General features: G+C 58.6%; 2 protein-coding genes and 4 non-coding genes across 6 annotated transcripts; all 6 read right to left on the bottom strand.

Annotated features, from left to right (window-relative positions):
* Positions 1-26: 26 nt before the first annotated feature.
* Positions 27-6,027, bottom strand: EIF4A1 (eukaryotic translation initiation factor 4A1). The gene is made up of 11 exons (XM_086685855.1): positions 5,920-6,027; positions 4,592-4,640; positions 4,075-4,207; positions 3,472-3,611; positions 2,327-2,495; positions 1,893-2,002; positions 1,571-1,714; positions 1,344-1,481; positions 1,162-1,251; positions 804-883; positions 27-693 (listed from the first exon to the last, which is right to left on the bottom strand). Exons 1-11 carry the CDS (start codon positions 5,940-5,942, stop codon positions 549-551), a joined length of 1,221 nt encoding a protein of 406 aa, XP_086541981.1. The 5' UTR covers positions 5,943-6,027; the 3' UTR covers positions 27-548.
* On the bottom strand, positions 975-1,115 carry LOC112857178 (small nucleolar RNA SNORA67). The gene has a single exon (XR_003223315.1). It is a non-coding gene; the product is annotated as a small nucleolar RNA SNORA67 (small nucleolar RNA).
* On the bottom strand, positions 2,089-2,233 carry LOC112857174 (small nucleolar RNA SNORD10). Its single transcript, XR_003223311.1, has one exon. It is a non-coding gene; the product is annotated as a small nucleolar RNA SNORD10 (small nucleolar RNA).
* On the bottom strand, positions 3,035-3,176 carry LOC112857170 (small nucleolar RNA SNORA48). The gene has a single exon (XR_003223308.1). It is a non-coding gene; the product is annotated as a small nucleolar RNA SNORA48 (small nucleolar RNA).
* On the bottom strand, positions 3,901-4,035 carry LOC112857169 (small nucleolar RNA SNORA48). The gene has a single exon (XR_003223307.1). It is a non-coding gene; the product is annotated as a small nucleolar RNA SNORA48 (small nucleolar RNA).
* Positions 6,028-6,804: 777 nt separating the features above from the next.
* SENP3 (SUMO specific peptidase 3) lies at positions 6,805-14,403 on the bottom strand. Its single transcript, XM_086685846.1, has 11 exons — positions 14,159-14,403; positions 12,606-13,331; positions 11,327-11,566; positions 11,120-11,231; positions 10,596-10,743; positions 10,420-10,467; positions 9,944-10,021; positions 8,230-8,367; positions 7,964-8,047; positions 7,796-7,846; positions 6,805-7,356 (listed from the first exon to the last, which is right to left on the bottom strand). Exons 2-11 carry the CDS (start codon positions 13,318-13,320, stop codon positions 7,246-7,248), a joined length of 1,725 nt encoding a protein of 574 aa, XP_086541972.1. The 5' UTR covers positions 13,321-13,331; positions 14,159-14,403; the 3' UTR covers positions 6,805-7,245.
* Positions 14,404-14,833: the final 430 nt, after the last annotated feature.

Genomic DNA, 14,833 nt, shown 5'->3' with positions numbered 1-14,833 from the left:
AGGCAAGAAATGAGAAGCCCAACAGGCAGTTTCCAAGTCATTTTATTCAGAATTTCGTTGTTTGTTTCCTGAATCAATAAATACTATACAAAACAATGTAAAAATGGCTACCATTTTCTCTCCCCTGCTCCCCCCACCTGGGGACAACCCCATGGGCCACCTAGCTCAAGGGTTCTCCAGATTTGGTCCAGCAAATGAGGTTGGGTGACACTATAGCCCCTTGAATCCTCTTTAGAGGCGGGCAGCTGGGTGGGGGAGAGCCTCTGGGGTTTGGAGGCTGAGTGGGTTACGGACATGGATTAGTGTTTTTGGGAGAAGAGACGGCGCCTGGGGCAGGAATCTGCCCCAAAGAAAAGGGTGTCTAAAATGTTCACGGTTCCTCCTTTTGCCTCAAAAAGTGACATTTATTCAAAGAAAAAAAAAAAAAAAAGAAAAAGAAAAAAAATGACAAGATGTCCATCCCTTGGCTCCCTTCCCTCCCCCCTCCTGCTCCTCTTCAGCCCCCCAAGGACTGAAGCCTGGGTAGGGCCAGGGCGCAGGACAGCCCCTCAGATGAGGTCAGCAACATTGAGGGGCATCTCCTCAATGGAGGTGTTGTAGAAGGTCTCGATGTCTCGAAGTGTCCTCTTGTCTTCTTCTGTCACCATGTTGATAGCCACACCCTTACGGCCAAATCGTCCACCGCGACCAATTCTGGCGGAAAACAGGGCGCCTCGGTAGGTAGGGTGAAGAGAAGGGGGGCCGGCGGGGGGGGGAGCCGCAGCACAGGGAGAGGGGAGGCCACGTTCCGGAGCCACACTTACCTGTGGATGTAGTTTTCCCTGTTGGTGGGAAGGTCGTAGTTGATGACTAAGGAAACCTGCTGGACGTCAATGCCTCTGGCCTGGGGCAAAGGAGAGGACGGGTCAGCGTGTGAACAAGAGGTGAGCAAGGGAAAAGAGGAGCACAGTATCGGTGCAGGAGGGACTGGAGCGTGGTGTAGGCAGCCGAAGGCAGGCAAAGGAAACAAACCTCCCCTCCCCCAATGGCCTGAGGCTTGCCAGGTTCTGTTCCAAGCTGCTACTTTCCTGAAGAGGGGCACGAGCAGGCCCCTTGGAGAGGGAATCACCTTGGATTTTCCCTTCTTCCTTCCCAGTCTTCTCCCGAGTCCACTCTACTCACCAGTAGGTCAGTGGTGATCAATACTCTGCTAGAGCCAGAGCGGAACTCCCTCATGATAACGTCTCGCTCCTTTTGGTCCATGTCTCCGTGCTGGAACAGGAAACGGAGGGTGCGTCCTGAGGACCGGTGGTGAGCAGGGCGCGGACGCACGCGCTGCCGGTAGCCGGGTGGAGAGAACTCACCATCGCGGACACGGTGAAGTCTCGGGCGTGCATCTTCTCGGTGAGCCAATCGACCTTCCTTCGGGTGTTGATGAAGATGACTGCCTGCGTGATGGTCAGGGTCTCGTACAAGTCGCACAGTGTGTCCAGCTTCCACTCCTGGAGGGGGCGGGGCAGGGGCGGGGAGATCAGTCAGGGGCTGTACCAACGACACACCACCAGGCCCGCCCCCTGCCCCGGGGCCCCACCTCTCGTTCCACATTGATGTAGAACTGGCGGATACCCTCCAGGGTCAACTCCTCCTTCTTGACCAGAATTCGAATGGGGTCCCTCATGAACTTCTTGGTCACCTCGAGCACATCGGAAGGCATCGTAGCAGACAGCAAGACCACCTAAGGGAAAAGAGAAGCCTCGGGGTAGGGGCTCCTCCACGATGCCTGCCCCCTCGAACAGAAGCCGGCGTGTAAAGAGGCCCGAAGCGAGACACCCAGAATTCCTGTGGTTTCTCTGGCACTTGCCATCGCTGTCCTATCCCCCCGCAACCACACCAGTCTCTAACGGCTTGCTCACCTGGGTGTTACTGTTGAGCTTCTGGAATATGTCATAGATCTGGTCCTTGAACCCGCGGCTTAACATTTCGTCAGCTTCATCCAGCACAAACATCTTGATGTATTTGGGAGCTACGACAGGAAAAACAACAGGTAACAAAACTAGAGAACTATGAAGTCAGGCTTCAACCTCCAGAGAAAGAACGGACGAGAGGTCTGCTCTCAGAATACAAAGGCTGATCCTTTGCCTGGGACCCCCGTGCCAGGCCAGGCGACAGGCCTGGGAAGTAGAACACTCCCCGGGCTGAGAAGACAGGGGAGCCAAGCCAGGCTCAGATGACACGCATGGGTTCATCACAGAGCAACTCTTCCACTGGCGAAAACAGACGGCCTAGGGGACGAGGTTGTAGTCAGGTGAGGACAGGGAAGATGGGGAAGCAGAAAGCTGACACTCACATAGGTATCTCCGGTTAAGCATGTCGAACACACGTCCCGGGGTCCCCACAATGATATGGGGTGCTTCCATCTGAAGCTTCTGCACCTCGGCACGTACATTGGTCCCTCCGATGCAGGCATGGCAGGAGGCACCCATGTAATCTCCCAACGCCATGACCACCTTCTGTATCTGAACCCAGAGAAACAGAAGGACCCGTAGATTAGCTACAACCGTGCCAGACCCCACCGGAAAGGCTTCTCGTGTCATTCTCCAGATCACACATGTGCGGTTAAACTCACTTCCCGGACAAGAAACAAGCAGACAACTTCATTTAAGACCACGCTGCCAAGAAGGGGCAGGCACAGGATCTGAACTTGGTCTGGTCCCGAAGAATACAAGGATTCACAGTAACAGCCCTTTCTAAAAGCCAAGAGCGACCCATTCATTAGATCTCAAAGCGACCAGTTTAGTGAACGGAATGACCTCTACCTACGTCCTTCTGCCACTGAACCGATCGATGCTAGATGCCATGTTCGCTCTTGAAAAAAGTGTGTTCTGCCCATTAATGCCCTAAGGAATCCTTCCCCAACTTCTTTACTTACTTCACCTGTATCTACAAGTTAGCAGAGAATCATTAACTTCCCTACCGAGGGTTTAAAAATAATTAGGAAACGAACGTTTCTCATTCTCTCTCCTCCGAGACCCAAGAAAAGTCTATCGTTAGGATTTCATGTGCCCCAGGCATGAAACAGCTCTGGCCACCAACCCAGGCATCAAGCTAGGATGAACAAAGGACTGAGTCTGCTCTGCCCCAGGCTGATATAAGAGCAGCACCATCACCGAGGTGTCTCTTTGCCCATCACCAGGGGGTTTGTTCACACAACAGCCACCAAACTTGCTCAGCCAGCCGGGCTCCACCTAGCTGCCTTTTCCCTGGACTCAGGAAATGGGCGGAGGAAACGATGCTTATTGTTCGGTAGGAAAGGGCATATAATTAACCCCAGCCAGCCTTCAGAGATCCAGCAGGCCTTGGCTCATTTTCTTTAGATGTCTCTTCCCCAACGCTTCAGATCTTGAGGTGGTGGCCCTTAGGGAGCACACCTCGGACTTTTTGATTATGCTCCTTCCCAGAGCACCCTCCAGGGGAGGGAAGCCACACGCTCACCTGCTGAGCCAGCTCTCTAGTGGGCGCCAGGACCAAGGCCTGTGTGGCCTTGAGATCCAATTCAATCTGCTGCAGAATCGATATGGCAAAAGTGGCTGTTTTCCCAGTCCCAGACTGGGCTTGAGCGATCACATCATAACCTAAACAGAGTAGAAGAAACTTGACGTGAGAGTACGTACACGTTGCTATCAGGAGACACGTGTTCAAGGCTCTGGTCAATCAACAAGCAATTGATAAGAGCGAAGTGCCAAGCATTTAGTGCCTCCCAGACTTTACCGCGCCACAACCTAGTACCCAAATGGGAACATTTGGAAACCAAGTTAGATTATTCATTCATTTAGGACTGCCCAGAATTGACCTTTGACCTAAAATACCAATAGCAGTGAAAAACTGGCTAAAATACCACCTTACTGAAATCCAACCAGCCATCCATGTGTCCAGGGCATGAACCAGGCACCGGCACAAACCAAAAGCCAAGCTGGGATAAACAAGGAATTGCTTTGCCCCAGACTGATATGAGGCTGGCACCACTGACCAGGTGCCACTCCACCCAGGTCAGGGACCACGCAGAACTCATTCTGGGGCAGAGGGATCTTATCTTACCCTTGATACAAGGAAGAATGGCTCGCTGCTGGATGGCAGAAGGCTTCTCGAAACCATAGGCATAGATGCCCCGGAGAAGGGACTCGGAGAGGTTCATGTCGTCAAAGCTGTCAACGATCTCGTTCCAGTTACTCTGTGGGGCACAAAACAATTCAAATGGTAGAAGAGGCGACGCGGTGTCCCAGAAGCGGAGCAAACAGGACCAAAGCTCCAGAGCCCACAGCCTCTCCTCCCACCTGGGAAGCTGGTTGGCTCTACGCGGTCTGGGAAGTCACTCTAAGGGGCCGGTCCGCTTGTAAGAGGAGAGGCTGGACAGTATAGGAGAGAGGAGACTCAACACACAGGACGTGTTTCACACACACTCAGAGACCTACCGATTTAGAACAGATCACTGGAAAGGACTTAGGATGGGTAGGAGAAGTCATCTACTTGGGAGTTAGGCAAGCAGCTCTCCAGAAACCAGGAGACACTGCCTTTCCCAGGGACTAAAGACAGTGGCTCAGGAATGCAATCTCACCTCGATGACGCCTTCGGGCTCCATCCCATCGGGGCCATTGTCTCTGGATCTGTTGGTTTAAAGTAGAAGTAGGCCGACTGAGACGCCAGAAATCCCGACGGCCAGGCTCTTCCTACCAGCAACCGGCCTCGCACGATGCCATCAGCCCACGCTCCCCGACCCGACCCCATCCTGGTCCCCAGGAGACACAGTGCTCAATTTACAACCGAGTCAGGCCTCTGGCCCCCGCCACTGAGGGGACGACCCAACCCCCGAAGGCCCGGAGGCTGGAAGGAACGGCGTCGGCGCTTCCGGGGGACCGGAGGTGGTCCCCGCGGCCGGGCCCACGTGTCCGGGGCCGGGCCGCTCCGAGTCCGAGCGCGTGCACCTCCCACCGCGGCCCCGGCGCGCCGGAAGTCCCGCCCCGCACCTCCCCGATGCGAGGGTAGGACATCCCCTTCCCCCCACGTCACTCCGCCCGCGCCCTCCCCCACCCCCTCCAGCCCGTCTCCCCCCCTCGCGGTGCCCGGATGTGGGAGGCCGCGGGCGGTGGCGGCCTCGCGCACAATGAGCCCCAGCCGAGCTAGCGAAGGGGGAGATTGCACAACACTGAGAAGCGAAGCGGGCTGGGGGAGGGGAGCCCCTCGGGCCGCCATGTGCTCGCTCCCTCGACCACCCAGCGGCGTCTCCCCCCGCCCCCCGCCACGGCACAATCCACATCCCGCCCGCCCCCGTCGCGAAATGGCGTCGCCCTCCCATACCTCAGGCCGCTCACCCCCGAAGGAAAGTGGACCTGCCCATCCGCAGTTTGCCAATTGCCCGGCTCGTGCGGCAAAATGGACCCGCCCGCCCGGCGCCGGGTGGGCTCCCGGTGCCTCACGCGGCCGCTCCTCGGGGTCAGGCTCGGTCCTGGCCGTCAAGAAAACCAGCACACTGAACGGCCGGCTTCTTCCGCCCCGACCCATCGCTCCGCGCGACGACGCGGAGGCTCGCAGGACCCGGGCGTCCCCGCTCCGGCGAGTGGTCCCGTCGGAACCCTCCGGAATCCCGAGCGCGCGCGAGCCCTCCCTCAGGCAGAGAGGCGCCCGGACCCGCCGGCTCGGGCCACACGCGGCGGCGGCCGCCTCCGCCTCCCACGCCCGGCCGCGGCCTCGCCTGGCGCTCGGCGCCGGCCTCCCGGCGGGCCGCGCCTACTCGCTCCCCAGGACCGGGCCTCCCGGCGTGGCTGCCCCGCAACCCCGGGTGGGGGGAGGGGTGCCCAGGGCGGTGGGCCTCAGCTCCCCCCGCGGGGCCCTCGGGAGGGAGCGGCTGGGCAAGTAGCCTCGACCTCTTGCAAAAGGGTTTCTTACCGGGAATCCTGACTCGCAGACATGATCCTTAGAAACTAGGGCGGAGTGCCCGCCTATCGACAACTTATAGAGCGCCCGACCCCGCCCCAGCCATCGCATTGGCTTGGCCACCTCGGCCCCGCCTGCCGGCGTTCAGCGACTCGGCGTGACGTCAGCTCGCAGGAGCTCCGGCACGCGGCCACCATTGGATCGCCTGGCCATCTGTCAAGGGGAAGACCCGCCCCGCGGCCCCATTGGCTCTGGGGCCCGCCTTTCTCGCCGGTACGGAAGTGACATATGGGAGTCGGGCCTCGAGGCCTGGCAGCCATCTTGGGGCCTAGCGCCCCTACACGTGCGGAGGCGAGAGCGCCTTGGTCATGTGGCCCAGCGCGCCCTATCACGCGAGAGGGGCGAGGTTTCAGCCTCCAGGGACTTCCGGGCTCCAGAGACCGCCGCTTCCCTTCGTCTCTGCTCTGAGTCTGCCCTGGACCTACATTCTGTTCCGTTCTCTCCTGGAGCAAAGGTAGATCGGACACCGTCCCGCCCCGTTCTGGGGGTGCCGGGGATGATGGGATCAGGCGGTACGCCCCCGCGACAGGGCCCCCCACCCACAGGGAGGGACAGGGATGGGACAGCCGACTTCCTGGCTTCCCCGGCATTTGGGGTCGCTGTCATGAACTTTGTCTGGCTCTCTTAAGTGTCCTGTTGCCCAGCTCCAGCACCTCTCAAGCTCCCTTACGGGACTCGTTAGGGATGATGAAGACAGGGTGCTGGCCAGCGAGCCAGGGGTGGAAGGCTGAGGTCTCCATGCCCACGAAAAGGGGAGCTAACAGGGGCTGCTGAATCAAAGCCTGAGAGCGAGCATATCCACTAGTTTGATGCCCCTTAAGGACGACCACCACTGTGTATCTCCAAAGGATCCTTTATTGACCAGAGCAGGACCGTGGCATTTATATATATATATAAAAAAAAGTTTGAAGATCTGGCAGGCCGGAATCCCTTTGCCCGCCCTCCACCCCCAGCACAGATTTTCCTGCCCCCGCCCCTGCACACAGAAGGGGGATGGATGGCTGCCCCACCCAGGCCGCAAGGCCACGCTCCCCCAGGGCACAGAGAAAAAAGAGGCTTTTTCATGGCCACCCCCTGAACATCAGAAATCGACAAGTATTCTCTCAAAAGGAAAAAAAAAAATACAGAAATCAATTAAAACATTTAAATATGAAAAACCAAAAGGGAACTGGGTGGGGAGAGGCAAGAGAGGAAAGGAATGGGAGTTTCTTGGGAAGGAAGGGTCCCCCATGTCCCCACGCCCATTCATAAACGGGCTTGAGGCCTGGGATCCGAGGCTCACACAGTGAGTTTGCAGTGACACAGCTCCTTGTAGATCTGCCGACGAAGTTTGGGCATGTCCTGCTGGGTGAAGCTGAACGGCTGGGCCAGCGCCAGGTGCTTGCAGTACTGGGTGTTAACAAAGCAGGCCGTGAGCATCCCCCACCCCCCAAGTCAGGACCTGTGCTAGCCCCTTCGCGTGAGTGAGATCCACCTCCCTGGAACTTTCAGAGAACATCCACATTTCACAAAGGGAGCCAAGGTGCCCCAGCCTGGGGCTCAAAGTCTAAAATCACTGCTCTTGGTACCTGAAATACCCGGTGTTAAAATACTCTGCATTGGCGGTTAGGAGGCCACTCTTCTTAGGGCCAGAAACCAAGGAGCAAGAGACCCAGTCCCGATGTGGGACGGGGAAGCCAGGAGAGCCGACGAAATCCACGTTTGCGCTTTCTGACACCTAAGGTTACTCTCTGCTCCACAAGGGGCTGTGAGCAACGGGGCGGGGGCGGGTTGCAGAACAGCCTCCCTCCTCTTGCCCAGCCCTTTAACCCAACTGCCATCTGCTTACCTGTAACACAAAGGCACCGCAGTCACTGTCATTATTCTGCCTGGCCACATTCTAGAAAAGGAGAAGAAGGCAGGCCCTTCGTTTGGAGGCTCCTAGGGGTGTGGCCTCAACTTCTGCCTCCTGCCTTCCCTCTATCACCACCCCGTACTCCTCCCTCTAGAAACTTACCATTTTGAAGTAACCTTTCCAGCCCTGGTGGAAATCCAGCCGGTCTTTCTTCACGGCCTCTGCCTGTAGGTACTTGGCAATATGCTGTGCAGACGGAGAAAGGGAGGGAGCGATGCCCGGTGTCTCCCACAGGAGCCCGGGGTATGGTGGTCACAGGCACCAAGCCCAGGTTTGCTCCTCAGAGGCCCCAGGCCCACCCTTCCGCCGCGAGTGCCGCCACTGGATTGCCTCCCCACTCTTCCCGCCTCCCTCCTTCCCACTCAGACCTTAGGGCAGCGGCGGTTCAGGGTGCGCTGCGAGTCAAAGTAGGTGATGGTGCGTCGCCTCACGTCAACCGAGATGAGGGACCAATGCACCTCCAGGTGGATGGGGATCAGCAGTAGCTCCTTATTGAAGATGTCCACCTAAGGGGGGCAGTGCCAGGGGTCTGGTCAGAGGGCACGAGAGTCCTGCCTACCGTCATGAGGGGTCTAGAGACGAGTGGAGGCGCTGGCAGGAAGCCGCATGGGAGGGCACAAGGCCCAGCCCTCCACCGGAAGGGGCGGTGTCAGAGCACACACCTGAGAGCCCAGGATGGCCCGGGTACTTTCCACACATTGAAGGTACCAGTGCTCAGGAGCGAAGAACCGAGGCTCAGCACTCTAGAGCCAGACTGCGGGGGTTTAGATCTAGCTCCTGCCTTTCCTAGCTCGTGGCCATGGGCGAGCCACTCTATACGCCTCAGTTCTCTTCACTGTAAAAGGCTGGAAACGACAGCCGCTACCTCCTCTGTTTGTTCTGAGAATTAAGTCACACCGAGGACAACGCTGGGTCCCCGGCAAGTGGTCGGTCAGTTACCACAACAATCCTCCGAGGAAGTTCTCTCCCTCGATCTAACGGAGGAAACGGCAGCTTAGAAGACTAGGCAACTCGCTGAAGGTCACGGAAGGGGCAGACGTGGGACTCAGATGCAGTATGCAGAGGCCAAGTTCTTTCACTGTAGGTCCCCCCACCTCTATCGGGAGCAGTAGGCCTGCCAGGTCGGGGAGGGTGTGAGCTCCTGAGCCTGGGGACAGAAACTAAGAAATGCTGCAGCCCACGGTCCTACCTCACTGTAGAAATTTCCTGGCCTTGGAATTGCAGGGCAGGGAAACTAACGAGAACTATCTTTTCCCCCTCGCCAAACGTGCTCTCTCCTGTCTTCCCCAGTAACGTCTGCTACAAACCCAGGCATCACCCTGATTCCGAGCTTTTCTTCGTTCCCTCGTCCAACCCGCCAGAAAGTACTTCGGTTTTATCTGCAAAACCCATCCTAGAGAGCGCTCCTGCTGCTCCCTCAGCATCCTGGTCGAGCGTCTGTCTCGCCTTCTTTGCTCGCCTCCTAGTTAGTCCGCCTGCTCCCACTCTTGCCCCACTTCCAATCTCCGTCAAAACAGGAGGCTCTTCCCAGCCTGCTTAAGGCTCGTCAACGGCGCCTCAGCGCACACGGTGACAGCGGCCTCCACGCCCCACGCGATCAGCCCTGGCCAAGCTTCTGATCATATTCCCCCCGCTCACCCTGCCCCAACCACACCAGACACTCCTGTGGGCCTTCTGGGCCCCCCACAGTCTCACCTTGTGTCCCATGTACTCGCCGTCCCCTTCGCCTAAACCACTCTTGCCCCCGAGCCACACGTGACCGGGCCCTCGTCATTCCAGGCTCAGAGAAGAGTGGCCTTCCCGGAGCCACCCACATTCCACGCCACTGCATCTCCCTTTTAATCTGTTCACGGTGCCTAACACTAGCTGAAATTTAACTTACTTATTCACACTCCACGAAGGCGAGAAGTCTTCCTTACTTAACACCGAGTCCTTGTTGCCCACGACAGTACCGAACACACAGAAGACCCATGTTACTTGAAAGACTGAGTGAGCAGCCTCGGGGAAGGGACTCCTAGAAAGCGGAACTCTAATCCTTTACAGGCAAGGCGTTACCCACATACACGTGAACTGGCAACTCACGTTTTTGGTCCACCTTTTCACCCCATCATAACCCTTGGTACGGAGTTTATCGTAGAAGAAACTGTTGAAGAAATGCACCTGTGCCAATGACACAAAAGAGCTGGATGGAGTTAAAAGAGCTTCAGGCCTCCCTGCCAAGTCTCCTCCGCCCAGTCCGCTCCATGTCACTGGGGCTCCGAGGGCCAGTTTCAACAACCTCCACTGCAATCCACTGGGGGCAGAAACCCAATTCTCTTCCTGCTGCCCCTCCCAACTGGTGGGGTGAGCCACAGGGAGAACCACTGCCGACTGGGGGGAAAGGAACAGAGAAGTTCAGGACCTAGGTTACAGGTTTGAATTTAACAGACAGCCTTTTACCACCTCTCCCCCAAACAAAGATCCTCCCTCCGTGAAAAGGGAAGAGATCAAAGGGAGTGCAAAAGCTGCTGGGATCTGCAGAAGTTCTCCTGGGGACTGAAGTACCCTGTCAGGCCTACCTTTTCAGGGACCGTGTCCATGACCAGGTCTCCATACATGTTCATCACCTGGGGAGAAGACGGGCGGCAACTTGCCATGGAGGGTGCAGCATGGGCACAGGGCTCCCCCGAGCAGAGGGCCCCAGACACCCTGCTCCCCAAATCCCCTTCGGGGCCCGTTTCTCCCTCCTCCTCACCTGGTCATTGAGCCAGTTCTGTCCGTACAGAGTCCCCAGGTCGTCCATCGTCAGCACGTGCCGCTTATAGGCCACTCGGAAGCCCCTCACCATGGCGTTGCCTGGCATGCGCTGGTACGACTGGATGAGCTGCAGCACCAGGCCCTTCCTGAGTAGGCCAAGGGTGGAGTCACACAAGAGACGAGGGGGCTAGGGCATACAGAAGGACCTTCTACTGCCCAGAATCAGGATCTGTCTCAACTAGTCCCCATCGGGGCTCGCGTAGCCTTCCGAGGGCCTGCTGAAGGGCCCGCTCCTTGGAAGGAGGCACGTGAGCACGGGGCATATTTCAGGGGCCCGGGGAAGGACCGCCCCCATCTGCTTACAGGGGCTTCGCGCTTCACCTGCAGATTCCTCCCCCTCGGTCCCTGCTCCCTCCTCCTCCCCTGAGTCGGTCCCTCTGGGCAGCATTCTCTCCCGACCCCTGACCCCTAGGGCCCCTCAGGCCCCGGCCCTCTCCTGAGGACCCCCCTGTCCTGCCTCACCTGGAAGGTGTAGAGAACTCCTGCTGAAAGATGTCCTCCAGTTTCTCCACCACCTCATCAGTGCTGAGGGGAATGAGGCTGCCGTAAGTCTGAAGGAATTCATCCAAGATGCCTGAGCGGAGAGGGAGAGGAGCGTGTGAGGCCTCCACACTCCAACTTAGGAGCTGGCTGAGAGAAGAGAAGGCCCGGCCGTCTGGGCTCCCTTACTCTGCACGCAGGTCACATGCTCCTCTCGCAGGGGGCTGTGCTGGCCGGCCTTCTCCCCGGGCCGCTCCGCCTCTTCTGCGGTGCCCAGGTCTGAGCCCTGAAAAAGTTCCTGGGCCACGTGGTCCCCGATGCTGCACACATTGCTGATGAGGATGCTGGCGTCAGGGGGTGCCAGGCCTCGCTCCCCTTCTGGCCCAGGCGGTCCCCCAAAGCCATTGGGAAGAGTACAGGAGAGGAGGCCTACAGCGCAGGGGAAACAGGATGGGGATGAGAAATTGGCTAAGATCAAGGAACAGGGGCGCCTGGGTGGCGCAGTCGGTTAAGCGTCCGACTTCAGCCAGGTCACGATCTCGCGGTCCGTGAGTTCGAGCCCCGCGTCGGGCTCTGGGCTGATGGCTCAGAGCCTGGAGCCTGTTTCCGATTCTGTGTCTCCCTCTCTCTCTGCCCCTCCCCCGTTCATGCTCTGTCTCTCTCTGTCCCAAAAATAAAATAAAAAACGTTGAAAAAAAAAAAATTTTAAAAAAAGGAACAATGGTGAGATCAAACGATACAAATTCTAAGACCACGGGGAGGAACCGAAACGGAATCTCCCGATAGGAACTCTAGGGTATGGAAACCGTAAAGCGTGAGAGAAGCACGTCTAACAGGTTACAGAGGAACTGAAGAGAAGAGGTGCTCGTCACAGGACAGAAGCAAAAAAAGACTAAGACTCGGAGAGAGGCACACGTCCGAGACATTTACCACCACCGTATATACCTGGCACCGAGTACGGCACCCGGTGCACACCGAAGGCTCGATAAATACTCCAGGGACTGATAAAAACACAGCCCGACATGGTCTGCTTGCGTCCCCGAAAGAAACATTCCGAGTGCGAATGTCACACACGGCTATACAGGTGGTAACTGCAGAGAAATCCCATCCCAGCACTAGAGTGGCACCCTTCGCAGATGCACAGGCAAGGGCCCCTTTATTCGGAAAGGCCGAACGAAAAGGGAGCTTGCGCGGATAATAAGACTAACTTTTCTAAACCTAATCTCCCGTTCTCATCTGTACACAGGACGCCTACTCGGCTCGGGGACTCTGTCACCCGGCCTTGACCGTCTCCCCAGACTTAGATCTTGCTCAAAGTGGGGGCTTAAGACATTTCACAGCTATTCTGGACCCCCTCGCTCTGCCGTCCCACCTTCCTTAGGCCCGGCTCTCACCACAGCAAGAGGCTCCCAATCCTCCTGGATCTGAACCCTGCCCCCACCCTTCCCACACCCCATTCCCACCTTACCGGAGTCAGGGTCCAGAGGAGACTTTGGAGTCCACCTCAATCCATCTTCCTCCACTGGGGGCCCAGAGGACATTGGTGGAGACCCTCTCACCCCGTCCTCAGCCATGAGAGCACCTAGCAGACCGAGCCGGGGCGGAGGTGGCCCCCGAGGGGAGTCAAAACGACAGCAGGGGGATGGCAGCTGTGGTGTCGCACCCCCTTCCTGGGGTGAAAGATGGTTCTTGGGGTGTGCGAGGCTCCGCCGCCGGCCCCGGTGGCGCCCCCAAAGCTTCCAGTGGAATGTCAACGAGGTGCTTTTTGAGTACAGCAGCATCCGGAAGGCTCGCATGGCTCTGCGGCGGCGCTGGGAGCAGGTTTTCCGATGAGTAGGGCGAGGAGGGTGAGGCCGCTGGGAGGTTCCCAGCTGACCCCATCTGGGGGGCAGCCTCCAAGCTGCCCCTTCCTCTTCCTCATCTTCATCCTCATCGTCCTCTTCTTCCTCCTCCTCTTCACTAGCTGACGCATCAAAAGAGGGCCGAGGGACAGGGAGGCGTCTGGCTGGCACTGTGGTCCCTGACCCAGGATCTGGCCCAAACCCTCCACCTGATTTAAGTCGGGGTTTAGGGGGTGGGGGCCAACGAAGACGCTCCCGCCTGGGACTTGAGTAAGCCGGGGCCACGCCAGGTCCAGGAGGCTCAGGCCCCCAAGACCCGGTCCCTTGTATAGTCTCTTTCATCTTCCGGTAGCCTGTAAAACAATGGTTAGAGTGTCAGAATGCAAACACCCCGCACCCCAGATCCTGCCTCTCTTCCTCAGCACGCCTCCTCTGGAATCAGATACAAATAACCTAAGAAAAGAGGAAAAAGCGCAAAACCCCTACGAATTTCCGATCTTTTCGGTTACCAAGATCCACAGGGGCCCTTCAGAGTCCATGCCCCCATCTCTCCCCCGACCACAGAGGAGCAAGGGAGAATGGCTAAGCAGCAGGATCTCATTTCTCGGACCCCCAGGTTAAAGCCACTGTTGTCAGTATTTAATGCCACCAGGAGTACCCTAATTGAGAACCTAGTAAGGGCAATGGCTCAGCAGGAGACTCCTGACAGGATACAGAGATACCTGAGGACACAGCTTCCACGGGGAAACCGGGGTCTAGAGTGGGGAGAGAGTGCTCTACCACCTCGGAATGAATGGGGTGGGGTGGGGAGGGTACGGGCATGCTCAGGTCGTCTCAGGAGGGAATGGGGATCCCAGGGCTACGGTTCAGGTAGTAAAATCTAACGAAAACGGAAGAATGTTAAGGGAAACTGAAACAGAACCCAACCGGTGCTCAGGCAGCCGGATCAAGCCGCTGGGACAGAACTGAGCCGCGTGAGCCAGGTTGGCCCAGCCCCCTCTCCTGCTCCGCTCCCGGGGGCCAGAATGCGTCCCACACCGGTTTGTTCCTGGACAGTTCGGCGCCCGAGGGCCTGAAGAAGCCCCTTCGAGGGCCTCCTGGGCCCCGGTTTGGTGGGAATGAGATCCAGGAATGGGAGAGGCCGCGGCAGGGCTGGGGGAAGGGTAGGGGGCGTCCTCACCGGGAGCGGGGAAGCCGGGCGGACGGGCCCGAGGGCGGGCGTCTCCGGCCTCAAGCTTCCCGGCTCATCTCTCCGGCGACGGCGGCGGCCCCGCCACTCCTGCTGTCTTCAGGCGCAGCCCTCTCAATTCAGGATTCCAACGCTTCTGGGCCGCGCGCCGCGCCGCCGAGCCGCCCCGCCGCGGCCGCCGCTTGCTCTGCTCCAGCCTCCACCTCCACCACCTCCCCCTCCTCCTCCTCCTTCTCCTCCTTCCCCTCCCGCGAGCCCCAGGCCCACCGGCGCTGGCGGCGCACGATTAGTACGTCACAGCCGGCGAACAGCGCCGGCGCGGCCAGCGCGCGCCTAGTCCCGCCTACCCCCGAACGTAGACGCCACGGGACCGTCCCGCCCCCCGAGCCCCGTGCAGGGCTGCGCCTGCGCACGCTGGCTGCTCCCGGCCGCGCGCGACTAGCCCATCGCGTTCCCTTTTGCGCCTGCGCGTCCCCCACCGCTGCGTGTCCCGCTGCGTAGCGCTTCTCGGCGCTGGCGGGGCCCGAACCCCGGGGCCTTGGTACCTCGGTCCCCGGCGGCGCGCCGGAGGACAGCCGGGAGGGCCGGGAGATCCCGGTACAGGGACGGGGCTGAGGCAAGGCAGCGGGGGAAGTGGAAGTCGTTTACTCTCCTATTTAAGTTTAA

The sequence above is a fragment of the Puma concolor genome, chromosome E1 (genome assembly GCF_028749965.1).
Source record: "Puma concolor isolate L17-30 chromosome E1, mPumCon1.1.hap2, whole genome shotgun sequence".
NCBI lineage: Eukaryota > Metazoa > Chordata > Mammalia > Carnivora > Felidae > Puma > Puma concolor.
Note: the sequence above shows the minus strand (reverse complement) of the source record. Positions and strands in the feature narration are given on the sequence as shown.